This window comes from Neophocaena asiaeorientalis, unplaced genomic scaffold, assembly GCF_003031525.2.
Source record: "Neophocaena asiaeorientalis asiaeorientalis breed wild unplaced genomic scaffold, Neophocaena_asiaeorientalis_V1.1 scaffold946, whole genome shotgun sequence".
Classification (NCBI taxonomy): domain Eukaryota; kingdom Metazoa; phylum Chordata; class Mammalia; order Artiodactyla; family Phocoenidae; genus Neophocaena; species Neophocaena asiaeorientalis.
The window spans coordinates 829535-845851 of record NW_020175049.1 but is presented as its reverse complement, the minus strand read 5'-3'; the positions used below and the strand labels follow the sequence as shown (position 1 = coordinate 845851).

Sequence of the window (16317 nt, the reverse complement as noted above, 5' to 3'; positions counted from 1 at the left end):
GGAAAAAAAAAAAAAAAAAAAAAAAAAAAAGAATGTTGCCGGCTGCCTCAAAGTCTACAAGCTCCCAGAGAGGGTTATTATTCCCTCCAACTGGACATAATTCTAGTTCAGGGGGGAACTAAGAAAAGCATTTTGACTAAATTAGAGGTATTTGAGAAATTTGGGGGAGAGGAGAGGTGATATTTTAAAAAAAGTATACGAGAAAGTGAGTGAGAATTACTGAGCTATGAAAAAATGTAGTCATTCTTTCAAGCGTGTACCAGTACTATAAACTTGCTAATTTATGTATACATTGTAATATTATGTCCATGAATGTAGAATTATTTGGAGATTTGGGGGTGAGGAATTTATATCACAAGTATAGCAAAATATTTTGACAGTGCACCTCATTATTCCATGGACTCAGTTACACCTCATGTTAAATCATACCCCTGGGTGAATATTCAGATGAATTAACATTCCCCCCAACTCACTATACTCCATTCACATGAACTTTTTGTTGATACCTGCCAGTCTCTTTTTTGGCTTTGTGCTTTTTGTCCAAGCTACCCGAAATGTTCTTCTCATGCCAGCTCCTTCTCTTTTGTGTCTATTTAAACGTCACATCCTCAGTAGCCTTCCCTTACCACTCAGTCTAATATAGGATGCCCTGTTAATTTCTTTCCCAGTGCCCTGATTACTTCCTTGTCAACACTTACTGTAATCTGTAATTCCTTTATGTTTATTTGTTTACTGATTTTCTCTTCCTCTAATGAGCATGGAAGCTCCATGAAGGCAAGAGCTTTGTGTCCTCAGTACTCTATCCCCAGCATCTAGTGTGATGATCGGCACATGATAGGCATTCACTGAATCTTTCCTGAATACGTGAAAGGGTGAATTGATGGAAGGATGAATAGATCTCTTGAAAATAGTGTGAAATGATTGAACATGAGTGTGATCTTTGAACCCTTAGGTTAATATGATATTATCAGTGACAAGATACAGGTGTGACCACCTCATGCATTAAACAAACACTAGGCCGTTTCAGTTAAGCAAATGCAGAATAATTCATGCTAATTGTTTGGACAATTTAATTTTCATGTTTTAACCAGGTATTAGGTAGTTTCAGGTAAATTAATGAATGTTTCTTCATAGTAACTCAATTTTTTTTTTTTAAAAAAAAGAAGGCAGCCATACCGAAGATACAAACCTGACCTTTGAAACTTAGCAGCAAACACTGCTAAGAATGTAGACGTTTTTCCATTCCAGTGGGGGTGAAAGAGGAGGACGATGGGAGATCAGTATTACAGTGTATTGGCTGAATCATGTATAAAATACTATTCTTTTTGATAGCATTTTGTTTCGAGATGACTGGAATTTTTCAGTCTCTCACCATTAAGTGACATCAAACTTCATTTTCCTAAAGAGTGAAATGAAATTGACCAACATTAGTCATCCTTTCCTCCCTTTTACACTGTAGATAGTTGCAGGTAATATGGAGAAATGTTGACAGCAAATGTGGACTTGTGGCAAATTTGCTTTCTCGGGTTTTGTTTAGTTTACCTTAAAGCTACCATTCCCTAGAGATGTTTCAGCTTGACACATTGAGCACAGAAGTAAAAACCTAGATAGAATTATTTCTTTTCCTGGAAAATTCTTTAAACTTGATCGTTTAAATAGTTGACACCAAAGGTCTAAACAGATAATACAATTATTTTCTGTCAAAAGAATCTCTGCTCAAACTAATGATTAAGAGGCATTTTCTGTTAAAATTTCCCAAAGCATTTGGTTTTGTTAACTATTTTTTTTGGAATTGCAGTGCTTTTGTTTCTAAAACTATTTGTGGTTTAGGGATTATAAATCCCAGTTATGTCAACAGAATGTCAAGAAGTAGAAGTTTGGTACATAGATAGACTTGGCCAGTGCTTGGGAGACTTTTTAAGCCTTTGTAAATCATAGAAAGTATATTTGCTGCAAGATTTCACGCTTATTTTTAAGGCAAGTGTTTTAAAATTGTTTGAGGTTTAGGACTTAATTTTGAAAATGGCTGCGATATAAACTTGTCTTAATATTTTTAGTTCCGTTTTGATTCTGCAACAATAAAATTTATATCTATCGGTCTTCAAAATTTGGTTGTAAATCAGAATTTCCTCCCAATTTTCTCTAGGGTTTTATCAGAATGTTCAGCGTGGGATACTTGATCCAGTGCTGCCTCCGGATTCCCTCTGCATTTAGGCATCTGTTTACACAGCCATCTCGGCTATTTTCTCTCTTCTACAATAAAGAAAACTTCCAGCTCGGAGCTTTTCTGGGCTCTTTTGTTAGCATATACAAGGTAAGGCTTTCAGAAGAGGAAAGAAAAGTGGGAAATAAATAACATGGCTATTGTTAAAATGAGATAAGGCCTTAACTCATCTGTTTTTTTTTGTTTTGTTTTGTTTTTTGCCGTACGCGGGCCTCTCACTGTTGCGGCCTCTCCCGTTTCGGAGCACAGGCTCCGGGCGCGCAGGCTCAGTGGTCATGGCTCACGGGCCCAGCCGCGCTGCGGCATGTGGGATCTTTCCCGGACCGGGGCACGAACCCGTGTCCCCTGCATCGGCAGGCGGACTCTCAACCACTGCGCCACCAGGGAAGCCCTGTCATGTTTTTTAATACTTCTTTCTGTAGTATTCATAAATATCTCATCACCCAAATATGCACATTATGTTGGGAATAGTGGCTGGAGATATTTCTTCTCTTAAAGCTTGAAAGTGTAGATATATTTGCATTTATACATAATGTTAAAGATTTTCAAAAACTCATTTTCTTTTCTTCAACAATGTAGTCACTGAGAAAATATGAACTTCCTGATATTTCTAACATCAAAAGTGATGTATCTATTTGTTTTTTCTGAATAATTTTACTACCTGATTATTAATTTAAACATTTTCAGACCCTCCTAGCTGATATCAACCTTTGATAGAAAGAGTAAGGATTTTCTCTTGTAACTGATATAAGCAATGACTTATTTTCCATCTCCCACTCACTCACTCTTTCTACTGTACTCTCTCAAATAAACAAAGTTAACATTCTTCCACCTCTTTCTGCATGTTCCTATAAATGTACCCACACATATATAATAAGCACCTACCTAAACACATATATAGGGATCATCTGTGACATAACACTCTGCAGTTTGAAGTAATGGCCTTTTGTTTAATGGGAATCACTAATAGGTAAATCATATGACTGACATATTTTATTAAACATCTAAAATTGATATTCAAAATTTAAAGGTAAAATGTGTTAACTAAGGTTGACCTGTATGCATGTGCATGCATGTGTGCATGTGTACACACACAGTTGTTAAAAGAAAATGCTGGGAAAAACTGGATTCTGGAATTATTTTGGATAAGATGGTTGTGTTTCATTTTATGATAAAGTTTACCTATAAAAGGTAGATGTGGAGAAAGTATTTTGAAATGGAAAGGAAAGAGTGGCAAACTATAAACTATAGTTAATTAATCACTTGTTATGAAATATTACTAACACTGAAAACATTTTCAATATGGTTTGACTAGGAAGCATTACTTATATCTTTGAATATATACAAGAGTTAATAGGGCAGAATATTGGTGATAATATGTTTATATTCACATTCTTTTTCATTTCTTGTGTCATAGAGTTTGTATTTACTCTTAAGATAAACCCTTAAATATTTATATGTGGATTATTGCCAACATTTTTAGCCCAGGTTGGTTATTCTCCACCATCCAGCATATCTGAGAGCCTAGGCTTTTTTGTTTGTTTACATTTTTGCTACTTATTTGCTTAGGTAATATAAACTAATGGTAATTAAACTAAGGAAAATGCAACTGGGTCAGAAAATCTATTATAAAAAATATTCACACAGCATGTTCCAAAGCCATATGTGATTTCTGAAAAATTTATCAATTTTTTGCATCTTCCTAAGAATGTAATTAAGAGAAGGTCAGGCACACAAACCTTATTTCTTCTGTGTCTTCTTGGTGAACTGACCCTTTTTCCATTTTGTAATGTTCCTCTTTATCCTGGTAATATTCCTTGTTCTGAAGTCTACTATGTCTACTATTAATATAGCTACTTTTGATTATAATTGATGGTATATTTTCCTTCTTTAATCTTTCCGTGACCTCAGTTTAAAGGTTGGTTTCTTTTAGACCACATATAGTTGGTTCTTACTTTTGTATCCAGTTTGGTAATCACTGTCTTTTAATTGGTGTATTTAGACTCTTTACATTTAATATAGTTATTGATATGGTTGAGTTTATATCTGTTTGTATCTACTTTCTTATTAGTTGTTTCATATTTGTTCCATTTTTTTCTTTGCTCCTCTTTTTTTTTTTGTCTCCTTGATTTTGGGGGTATTTTTTATGTATTTTAAATTTATATTAATTTTTTTGTATTTTTTATATTCTGTCATCACTATTGACTTATTATTTATATGTCTTTTTAAAATTTAGTGACTGTCTTAACATTTATAATAAACATTTTTAATTTATTGGTCAATATTTTCAAATAATATTATACCACTTCAGTATAGTGTAAGAATCTTACCACATCATACTTGTAATTCCTCCTTCCCATCCTTTGTGCAATTCATTTATCTTTTCATATGTTATAAACCCCACAATATGCTGTTGCTATTTTTGTTTTGGACCAGGAGTCAGAAAACTTTTTCTGTAAAGGGCCAAAGAGTAGATATTTTAAGCTTTGTGGAACATATGGTCTCACTCATAACTATTCAGCTCTGATGTTATAGTGTGAAAGCAGCCATAGACAATATATAAATGAATGAGCATGGCTGTATTCCAATAAAAATTTAGCACACTGTATTAGAATTTCATATAATTTTCACATGTCACAAAATATTATTGTTTTTTATTTTTATCCATTGAGAGGTGTAAAAATATTCTAGCTTAGGAGCCATGTAAAAACAGGTGGCAGGCTAGATTTGCCTAGTGGGCCATAGTTTTCTGACCACTGCTTTAGACAGTTGATTCATTTTTATAACAATTAAAGGTAAGAAAAACATGTCTTCTAAATTTACCTTCATTTTACCATTTCCGGAGCTCTTCATCTCTTTTTTTAATACCTAAATTCTTATCTGGTATCTTGTTCCTTCTGCCTGCAGAACGACCTTTAACATTTCTGGTAATGCAGGTCTGCAGGTGGTGCATTTTCTCAGCTTCTATCTGTCTGAGAGAGTCTTTTTTTTTGTTTTTTCCCCCACACACATTAACATTTATTAAACATTTTGAGTATTATACACAATTTGCTTCTTTTGCTTAGCAATTTTTGGTGTTTTTCTGTCAGTACTTTGTCCTTTTTAACTGCTGCAGATGTTACATTTTATAGACATATTGGTTAGTTATTTCTTATTTATCAACATTTGGGCTCTTTCCAAGTTTGAAAAAAAATGTTGCAACAAATACTCTTGGGTCCATTTCTTTGTTCAGGATTAATTTCTAGAAGTGCAAGTTCTGGGTCCAAACCCAGAATATTTTGAATATTAATTGATATTGCTAACTTACACTCTAAAAAGGTTGTCCCAATTTATAAGGCAGAAAATGCTCTTTTTTTGGGGGGTACTTAATCTAAATCTTTGCTAACATGATGGGTAAAACATGTTTTAATTTCCATTTTTTAATTCTGTGAAGTTTAGTTTCTAACTTACTAATTTTGGTTTCTAGCAATATTCATTCTCAATTTATTACCTCCTTGAATTTTTAATTTTAGCCATTATGCTTGATATTAGATTATTCTTTTTTGTAAAGAGCAGCCACTTCTTGTTTTATCATTGTAACATCTCATGGAATCTCATTGAAGATCAGAAACAAAGTCTTTTAAGGTGTCAGACCTTCTCTTTTAACCACTGAAAAGGTAGTGTCATACCTGCCTCTTTACTATCCGTGTGGAATATCCTGGCGTTCTCAACTTTTTGACTCCCGGTCTGAGTGAACAGAATATTTTTCACAAGTGTGATATAGAGTAATTCACAGTCCCTCTTTTGATCTAATTTTAATAACTGAGTGCTAGCTCTTCTATTTATAATCTATTTCTGACCTTTGGACCCATCTGCCTAGCTCCTAGCTCTATAGGCTCTGGTTTCAACTTATGCTACCAGGGGACTCTCCCACTTTGGGCTGTCTTGGTAGATATTCTACCCTAGGCCGGTGCTGGTAACCTATTCTTGACCCTTGATGGTCATTCAGGCAGTTACAGCAAGAAACGTTTCATGAATGGTATCTGATACAGTCTAGTTAAGATTAATGGGGAATAAAGGTACTTTGCTTAGAAATAATTATCCATAGATTTAAAGTCAACAAAAGTCTTTACAACAAAAAATACATATTTTTGGGGGGGGGGTGGGGAGGAGGAGGCTTGAAATAGATCAGAAATAGATCAGAAAACACTTTCATATTAACTGTTCTTTTCATATTCTTCAAATATGCCTTTCTCCTCCTGGACATCTGAAGGAACACCTGGATATTCTGGGAGAAGTTTATATTTTTCCAAATCACTTTCTGGAAAAAATGTGTCACTTTCAAATTCCTGCATGATCCTTGTCACAAATAGTCGAAGATGGCCTGGCCTGTTCATGGCTTCCTTGTAAACGGAACTGTGTCCCACTATCCAAACCATGTCCACTTTATTTGTTAATTCTGGTTGCTCAGTAAGTTTTAAGGCATCATCCAGACTTTTGGCAAGAAAATGAGCTCCCTGTGGAGGTTCCTTGAGTTCTCTACTGAGAACTATATTAATTCTGTCCTTTAAAGGTCGATTCGTCTCTGGAATGGAGAACCAGGTCTTCCTACCCATAATCACCAAATTCTGTTTACCTTCTACTGAAGAAGTTGTGGTCATTCTTTGGAAATACCTGTATTCATTCCTGAATGGGGGCCAGGGCAGGTCCCCGTTCTTGACGATGGCTTGTCCCCGATCTTGCCGATGTTCTATGTTCTGGGACCCAGCAACGATGCAGTTTAGCGGACGAACCATGACAGCAGCAGAAAACACTTCCGAGCTAGCACGTCACACCGATATGGGGATTACCCGCCAGCTTGGTGCGAAATTTCTGAGAGAGTCTTTATTTCACCTTCATATTGAAAAATGTTTTCTCTAACTATAGGATTCTGACTTGACAGAGTTGTAGCTTATCCAGCTTTTTCTCCTTGTTAGAATGGGAATGATACTTTTCCCAGCCTTCTACATCTAAGCAAAAGTAGAATTTTTGAATTCATTTTGAAAAATCATTACAATGAAAATTTTATGTATAATTTCTTAATAGGGTCTATCCAAACAGTAACGTTATAACAGGTTACTGTTCATAATTTTCCCAATCATATATTCAGTTTGATTTAAATAAGATCACCAATTTGCCTCCAAGGTCAGCTAATGACTCACCCATTACAGATGTTACATGCATTTTTTTCCTAGAACTGAAACAACTGAAGTCATTGTATTTTCTTCTTGATACAGGGTACTAGTTGCTTCCTGCGCTGGGTCAGAAATCTGGATGATGAACTGCATGCCATTATAGCTGGTAAAGCAATGATAAAATACATATATTACTATCGCATCAATCAGTAGTAGGAATGAAGCAGACATGGTTTTCAAATTCATCTGATTTCTTTGTATCTTCCTTTCTCTGTAATAGAATCCCCATTAAGGCACTAGTACAAACATTTTGTATTTGTGAAGCTTAACATATCAAGGCTCTCTTGCCATCTGATGTTTTGGGTTGGCAATATAATGACTTGGGTATCTGTCCTGCTACAGGCCAGAAATTCTAGGGAAAATGTGTCACAAAAGAACATAAAGACTTAAAATATTATATAAGTGACTAGTGGAAGTGCAGTTAGATTTCTTAAAATATTCTGATTTTACCACTGGCAAGTGATGTATTTTTTAATAATTTTTTTAGGAACTCAAGTAATTTTATAAAAATAAAAACTAAACATTTTCTGTGAGTTCAGTATATGTGTTACTTAAGTTAAATAGACAATTTTTCAGATATGTATTAGTAATAGCCCTACTATTAGTATTCCAGGCCTCCTACCACCTTGGTTTTCCATTTATAGAATGAAAGCAATGGAGGGAAGTGTGATGACAGCACTAAACATAATTTGAGCTGTTAGGAGAATAGATGAATGACTATTTCCACTTAAAATCAGAAAGTGGTACCAGTAACCTTGAAAAAATTATTTTAGAAGATCATTGTGTTTGGCAAGACCACTGCTGTTTTTAAAAGTTAAATTTAGAATGTAGTTTCTTGTGATATGTGTATCAGAACTGTGGTTCCTAACTCTAAAGGTCAATTTTTAAGTTTAAAAATATGTGATAATAAATAAGAATTCACCCCATTTTAATGTCATCACTTATATTACTGTCCTTGATTTTGTTGTGACAAAAGGCAGTGCTACAAATCAGTTCTTTCCTATTTAAGTGAATCAACATTTCTGAGTGACTTAATAACAAAGAAATACTTTGAGTTCTGATCAGTTTTGCCTTATTTGTTGTTTCAGGATTTTTGGCGGGAATATCAATGATGTTTTATAAAAGCACAACGATTTCCATGTATTTAGCTTCCAAATTGGTAGAGGTAAGCAAACATTTTTAAGCACATACAACCAAAGGATACAGAGCTTTTTAGCTGCTTTAGTAGTAAAAGTTTCAAAAGCAAATTCTAATCCTATAAAAGTACTTACAAAGTCAGTTCTCCTATTTCTTCTTTTTTCTTTGTGTTATTTTCAAATATACACAAGCATAGGAGGAATAATGTGATAACCGTCATGTACCCCATCATACAGCTTCAACAGTTAACAGCATTTGGCCAATCTCCTTTCACCTATACTGCTCCAAACCCCCAAGTACCAAGTTATTTTAAAACAAATCCCAGAGATCAAATCACTTCATCCGTAAACAACTGAGGAGAAAGAGTCCTTAAAAAATAAAACTAAAGAATAAGGACTCCTTAAAAACAAACAAATCATGAATGCTATCAGGGTATAATCAAAATACATGTCATTAATTTTAAAAACCTGGTAATTCTTTATTATTATCGTTATCCAATTAGAGCTTGCATTTTCAATATTACCTCACAAATGTCTTTTGCAATCCCTTTGTTTTAGTTGAGATCCAAAGTCTCTTTTTAGTTTATAATAGTTATCCCTCACCCTTTCTTCTTTTCTTCCCCCTTTCTTTTTTTCCTTGCCATTTATTTGTTGATAATCTAGGTTATTAATTCTTTGGAATTTCCCACATTCTGGATTTTGCTGATTGCATCCTCACTGGTGGTGTTATAACATGTTCCTTTAACTCATGTATTGTCTGTAAACTGTAAATTAGATCTAGAGCCTTAAGCAAGTTCAGGTTCAGTTTCTTTTAGGGGGATGGTAGTGGCAGAAAAATTTCACATTTACTGTGTGTGTGAATTCCTATTACATCACATTAGGAAACACAAAAATGTCGGGTTGTCTCTTTTTTTTTTTTTTTGTGGTACACGGGCCTCTCACTGTTGTGGCCTCTCCCGTTGCGGAGCACAGGCTCTGGACATGCAGGCTCAGTGGACATGGCTCACGGACCCAGCCGCTCCACGGCATGTGGGATCTTCCCGAACCAAGGCAAGAACCCGTGTCCCCTGCATCGGCAGGCAGACTCTCAACCACTGCGCCACCAGGAAAGCCCCTGTCTCTCTCTCAACCACTGCGCCACCAGGGATGCTAAGATGGATCAGTGGGCTCAGTGTTGATAGAGCCAACATAAGGTTCCCCATCTTTTACTCTATTGTTTTAGCAGCCATTAATGACCAGGGTTTATTATTTCACTGTGGGTTGCAAAATCATCATAATCTAATATGATTGTTTCTTCTGCATTTATTAGTGGGAATTCTTCAAAAAGAACTTTCCCTTTCAGCTGTTTGGTTACTGTGAGATCGTCTGTTCACAAAGTCATAATAAAGTGCTTGATTACTTCCCTTTATTTGCTAATGTTTGGAATGAGTTAGTCCCTAGCATCCTGCAAAGTTGACCTGTAAGTCTTTGTTGTCAGGTGTCTTTATGGAGTTTAAGGTATTTGATTTGTTTCAACCTATTGCAGTCATTATGCTCAAAGTGCCCCATCTTTGGCCGTGAGAGCCTCTTCAAGTTGACTCCTGTTTCTTTTTTCACGTAATGCCGGTATCTTTAATAGTTTTCTTGCTTTGTGATAAAACAAGATATTCCAGGCTCACCTGGGTGGTTTCCTGCTCCAGACATAGAATCAGCCTTCTCCAGTGGCACCTAGTTTCTTTTGGTGAGAAATGGTATCTAGAAAACTTTAGTTTGGGTGCTAAAGGTTTTTTGCTCCTAGGCTAGTCATTGTTTCTTGGCCTTTCCAGTGAACAGTTAGAGCATCCTATTTATTTTCCCTTTCTTTTCAGAGAAAGAGAAAATAATTAGAGCACATTGATGTTTTCAATTCAAAGTTCAGGTTATAGATTTTATTTAACTTGTTTGAATTTTAAAAAGTTTTATCTCACTAAAAATCTGTGTCCCTAATGACATTAAGAAAATTACATATTTGTTTTATCCAAATGAGAGAAAGAGAGAGAGAGAAGGAGGCAGGGGAGGAGGCATTTATTTTTTCTCAGTGCCTTTGGAAGCCATTGGAGAGCTTTAAGCATGGAAATGACGTGATTTAATTCACATTTTAAGAAGAATATTCTGCCTATTATATAGAGAATGGATTAGAGGCAAGACTGGAATCTGGGAGAAAACCGTTAGTCTCAGGCAGAAAATGGTGGCTTGTGTCAGGATGGTAGCAGTAGAGACGGAGAAAAGTACACAGATTTGGTGTATGGTTAGGAGATAGAGTTGGCAGGACTTGCTAATAGAGAGGAAAAGGGGAGTGAGAGAATATATTTTTTTGCCCTAGCTGGCAAAAAATATATTCTTTGACATAGGGGCCATCCAACATTGAGATCTAGTTTGTAAAATGTTTCTCTAAATGGCTAGAGGTTTTAAAGCCGAGCAGTGGTATCGCTGTTTCTTATATCAACAGATCGTATCTGATAAGTGTGCTGATGAGAACTTTTTTTTAAATGCAGGAAATTAGAAGTATAAGCTTACTATGTCCTTTGTGGAATTAATGACTATGGTATAATAGGCAATCATTTTCCTATGATTGAAGTTAATTTTATATTAAAATGCTATATTACTATATAATGCATCTTAAGTAAACATCACCTGTATAGGCAACCTTTTTCTTGGAAAAAATTATTTCCAAGACATATTTATTGAGTATCGATTATGTTCCCATTACTGCGGTGGTGCTGGTAAGCATATAGAAGTATAGGATACAGTCCCAACTCTTCATTAACTTAGACTCTAGGTCAACAGATAAGTTTTATTGTAGGAAATAATTAGGAACACAATGACCCCATATATCAAGAGATACCTGTTTCACATAACATTTCTATGATGCCATTCTACCACATCTGAATGTCATTTTTGTTAACAGGAATACACTACAGTATATCTGTACCTTGTAATATATTATCATATTACTTTCAAAATAATGGCCCATGTTTATCCTGTTACTGAAGGAGATTATAAATCTCTTTGTACATATCTTACAGATTGAAGTTAATTTGATATTAAAATGCTATATTAATACATAATATTAATTAAAAATCAGCTGTATAAACAGCTTTTTTCTTGGAAAAAAATTATTTTATGTTCTTTATTTCATGGTCCACTCATGTCTTCTTAAAGCTCCCTCCAACCTATTGAAACACCATTCTGTCTTGGTCATCTTTCCACTTTTCTTACTTGTTTCACTTTAGCATTCCTACGTTCCAGAAAACCCATTTCCGTGAATTATCCTTTGTTCCATCCATATAAATTTGCTGGAAATTCCCCATACATGTCATGTATTTTCACCCTGTTTGTTACCCCTGCTTTTCCTCTCTTATCTAGTTGTTGCTGTTAGGCCTCTTAGAAAGCAGCAGTATTAAAAGTGGGGTCGGCAGACTAGTGCTGGTCTATAAACTGTTCATTACCATACCCGTTCATGACAAGGAAAGGATAGAAATTGAGAGGAAGCATTTGGAAACCTTATAGCAACTCGATGGAGTAATTTGTTCTTTGAATGTAATAGTGAAAATTTGGTTCAATTCTAGTAATTCATTTTTATTGTATTATAAAAGCATCAGGCCATGATAGTTGGAAATTTTGTTTTTTAAAAAGTGGTTCTTCACTGCAGATGGTTTGAGATGCCCACTACTCAATGTAGTCATTTCTGAAATTCTCCTTGGTCCTTTGTCGTAGACAGAGTAGTTGCTCCCTCCTCTGGGGAGCCTATATATATATATATATATATATATATATATATATATATATATATATATATATATATATATATATATATATATATATATATATATGAGATAAACATAGATATACATACATACACATGTGATGGTCTACACATCTAATCAATATAGATATCTTGTAACCTTATTAGAGTGTGTTAGTTATTTCTTATGTGCTAATTGGGTTTACACCAGTACATGTTTAATGAATGAATGAATAGATCTAACAGAGAAGGGAAGACTTGGGCATTGTACAAACAGCAGTGAAGAATAAATAGCATGAAAGAGGTAGAAATAAAGTGCTGTTGAATTTCACAGAAAAGTATTATTACTGGCATCTGGGGTTTGGGGTGAGTGAATGAGGGAAAGGGAAGGGCTGACACTTAACATGTCAGGGAAGTACCGATGATTTGAGCTCTGAACGGATTGTTAGGATTTTGAAAGGTAGAAAAAATAGTTGTAGATAGGGAACGTATCACTCCACCTTATTGGTAATGCTATTTAAAGTTGTTTTCTTTATAAATCTTGCGCTATGTGCTTGTTTTGCAGACAATGTATTTCAAAGGTATCGAAGCAGGAAAGGTTCCCTATTTTCCCCATGCAGACACTATCATCTATTCCATCTCTACAGCAATTTGCTTCCAGGCAGTAAGTATAACTTTTTCAAATGAGAAGTAGAATTATTTCTGTTTCTAGTGTGTATATTAAACCAATGGGGGAAAAAGAAGGGCCTGGGAACATTTCCAGTTTTTACATTTTATGCTTTTTTTGTTTTATTAGCAAGATAGCTTGCAAGTTTCAAATCATTAAACATGTTAACTTAGTGGGCTAGGTCATGTTTTATGAACACAACAATTTTTAGGTTTAAATAGAGTGCAATTTTTGTAGGAGAATTACCACTCTAGTACCTTGGCTAGAATGCCCTAACTTAATTTTACTTCAAAAAAAAGATACCATGGGCATAAATATGAATAATTGCTTTTCCCCAGTATTACTCAGGCAGTGAGGATAGGGGTAGAATCTAGTTTAATAGAAGCATCGTTCAATCTCTTTAAATTCTGCAGTCGCCGTTATTGATGTTAATGGTCTTAGGGCTTTTGCAAAGTCTGGGGGACAGCTTCTATTTGCAGTTTCTCACAGTAATGCTGCCAAGTTGGTAAACTTACCATAACTAGCGAAGTGCCAGCTATCTAATGGGTACCTAGTAAACGCTTCCCAATAATAATAACTATTAACTCAGTTATTATTCCATGAGCAATATTCCTATTTGAAGGCATATTGACAAAGATTCTTGAGAGTTATCAACTTAAACATTAATACATGTTTTTGTTACTACTGTCATCACTGTCGTTAAATAGAGTGAGCGATAAAAATAGAGACAAATATGTTCTGTTGCCTGAGACTGCTGATAATATTTGCTGTTTACTAAAGGAAGTCTCAAATTGAATATCCTAATCTTAGGCTGTCATGGAAGTTCAGACCTTACGACCATCTTACTGGAAGTTCCTTTTAAGGCTCACCAAGGGCAGGTAAGTGACTGAGATGTTTTAACTGGTCATAGAAAAAAAGCAATTTCCATAAAAAAGATTTTGAATCTTTTCATTTACTTGAGGGAATATTCTTTCAGTGGTAAAGTAGGTATCTAGCTATAAATCAAATATGACCTAAAATTTAATAAGAATAACATGGGGCTTTCTTTTAGTGAACATTATTTTGACTATTTTTTTCCCTATATTATTTTAGATATTTTAAGTGTTCTAGATTAATATGTTGACTTGCAAACTGCTGATAGGTTACTATATAACATTCTTAAGTCTCACTTTTAGAATCTTTATTCTCTTCTTTTTCATTAAAAACATGACACAGATTCATTAGAAATCATGCCTGAACAATTGACTGATTTCCACTTGGGAAAAATAATCCTATTCTTTTGCCTGACTTTGTAAGCACACTCTTCTTTGCCTTTACGATCATATTCTTTATTGTTGTGGTGGTTGTTAGCATTTCCTGATTAAATCTAATTCTTTGGGAGGCAGGTTGACCTGGTAGAAAGACCATGAGCTTGGGAATTGAACAGACCTAGGTTTGACTGCAGTTCTGATACCCTTAGCTGTGTCACCGGTTGGGAACATTCTTTACCATCATGAGCCTCAAGTTTCTTTCTCTCTTCAATGAAACAGTAATACATTGTGGGAAAATCGAGATGTTTGTGGCAGCCTTTAGGCACCTAGTAGGCATTCAGTAAATAGCAGCTGCCATTAATATTAGTAATAGCGAACAGTTGTATCGTGCTTACTGTGTCCGAGAAATGGTTTTAAGATACACACATACACACATACAGCATATATATACATACATATGTGTTTAATCCTTAAAGTAGCTCTGTGAGATAGGTACTATTAATATCTTGCTTTTGCAATGTGAGGAAACGGAGGTGCACGCAGAGATTAAGCGCCTGCCAGAATCACAGAGCTAGGAAAGGACGGAGCTAGGATATGAGCCAGGCTGTCTGACTGCAGAGTACTTCCTCTTAGCCGTGACACTGTGTATCCTCTATATTATTAGTATTTAATCATTTCTTTCTTTGTCATTTAGGTTTCTTTGCACATCAGTGAGTTTAACCAGTTGATTATTTCGGAAGGGAACATACTTTGGGAAGGATCTGAAAATCACATTTATTGGCTCTTGGAATAATGATACTGGCCAATAACTCAAAACTAATTTCGCCTGGGTATCTTCCCCAGAAAAGAAAGGCTCATGGTCAGGCGCAGAGACACAGAAGGTCCATCCTGCACATTAGATAAAATATATGTCTTTTAAAAATTTTATATCTTTTAGGTTAGGTGATGGATAAAATGAGGGCTGTGTTTTTACTATGTTGTGTCTGTTAGAAATTTGAAAACCTATATGCTGTTTGCCCTTCAGTCACATTTGGATGTATTTTCTGTTGACTGTGAGACGTTAAAATTTCAATTATGAGAGGAATTACGTTTAATACCTTTGCTTGTCAGTAAATGTTAGCGCATTCATTATACATTTAGCTTCTTGTGATTTTATTCATCAGAAAAATCACAATGAACCTATTTTTCTATTTGACACAATCTAGTGGAAAGGATTCTAGAAGGGTTTGAAATAATGATGGTAATCTCTGGGGTTTCAGTTTGGGGGATTATCATCTTTTTAAAGAAAATACGAGACAGTGAATCTCGAGGAAGAGTATCAAAGTGACTTTTGAATCTGCCATTGAGTCTTTTGCCATGTCAGCATGTTCGGTCTTCCCGTCCCATGAAAGATAAGCCAAATGGAGTGAATCATCTTCTTTTATAAACTTCATTAAGTACTTGTTCCCTGTGTCCTCTGTTTTACAGATTTGCCGTTATGAACCGAAAAGTCCTTGATGTTTTTGGTACTGGTGCATCTAAACACTTTCAGGATTTCATCCCTAAGTTGGATCCAAGATACACAGTTGTAACACCAGAGTTGCCCATCGAGTTTTCTTGAAGATGACCGTAACTTATTAATGTGACTTAATGTTTCATGATTTTGTCCTAGAGAGTTAATTATGTTGAACACAAAGAAGGGGGGGCCTGAGCTTGAACGTCAGTGTTATTTCAATGAGAGATGCTCTTTTTTTTTGTTTTTCTTACCAATCAGAAATACAGAAGCTTTTCAGGAAAGTGTTGCTTAATAATTAAGCTCCCTCTATAGCCAGAATCTCATTCTGGATCACTGTAATGGTTGACATTATGATATATTATTATCGATTAAATTATATCCACAAGCAATATTAAATAATCTATGTAGAAATGTAGTAACAAATAAGAGTATACTTAAAATTACTTTAAAAGATGTTTTACTTCATTCCAATCTAATTCTTGGTTAAAACTAAGAATATTTCTACATTTTAGGATACAAAGGATCACGGGTACATGGATTTGGTCTGTATTTTTTTTTTTTTTTAACTT

General features: G+C 34.9%; 2 protein-coding genes across 2 annotated transcripts in view; one reads left to right on the top strand and one right to left on the bottom strand.

The window, feature by feature from the left end:
* Positions 1–16026, top strand: part of TMEM135 (transmembrane protein 135) — a 243313-nt gene extending 227287 nt beyond the window's left edge. The window contains exons 10-15 of the mRNA XM_024763597.1: positions 2147–2314; positions 7480–7543; positions 8526–8602; positions 12902–13000; positions 13814–13881; positions 15721–16026. Coding sequence (XP_024619365.1) covers positions 2147–2314; positions 7480–7543; positions 8526–8602; positions 12902–13000; positions 13814–13881; positions 15721–15853 — 609 coding nt within the window. The 3' untranslated portion in view covers positions 15854–16026. The remainder of the gene's footprint in view (positions 1–2146; positions 2315–7479; positions 7544–8525; positions 8603–12901; positions 13001–13813; positions 13882–15720) is intronic.
* LOC112412112 (dihydrofolate reductase-like) lies at positions 6421–6999 on the bottom strand. Its single transcript, XM_024763598.1, has one exon. The coding sequence runs from the start codon at positions 6997–6999 to the stop codon at positions 6421–6423; it is 579 nt and encodes a 192-aa protein (XP_024619366.1).
* Positions 16027–16317: the final 291 nt, after the last annotated feature.

Bases quoted from the DNA above. Each gene is read 5' to 3' on its own strand.
- LOC112412112 (XM_024763598.1), bottom strand. From the start codon at position 6,999: ATGGTTCGTCCGCTAAACTGCATCGTTGCTGGGTCCCAGAACATAGAA.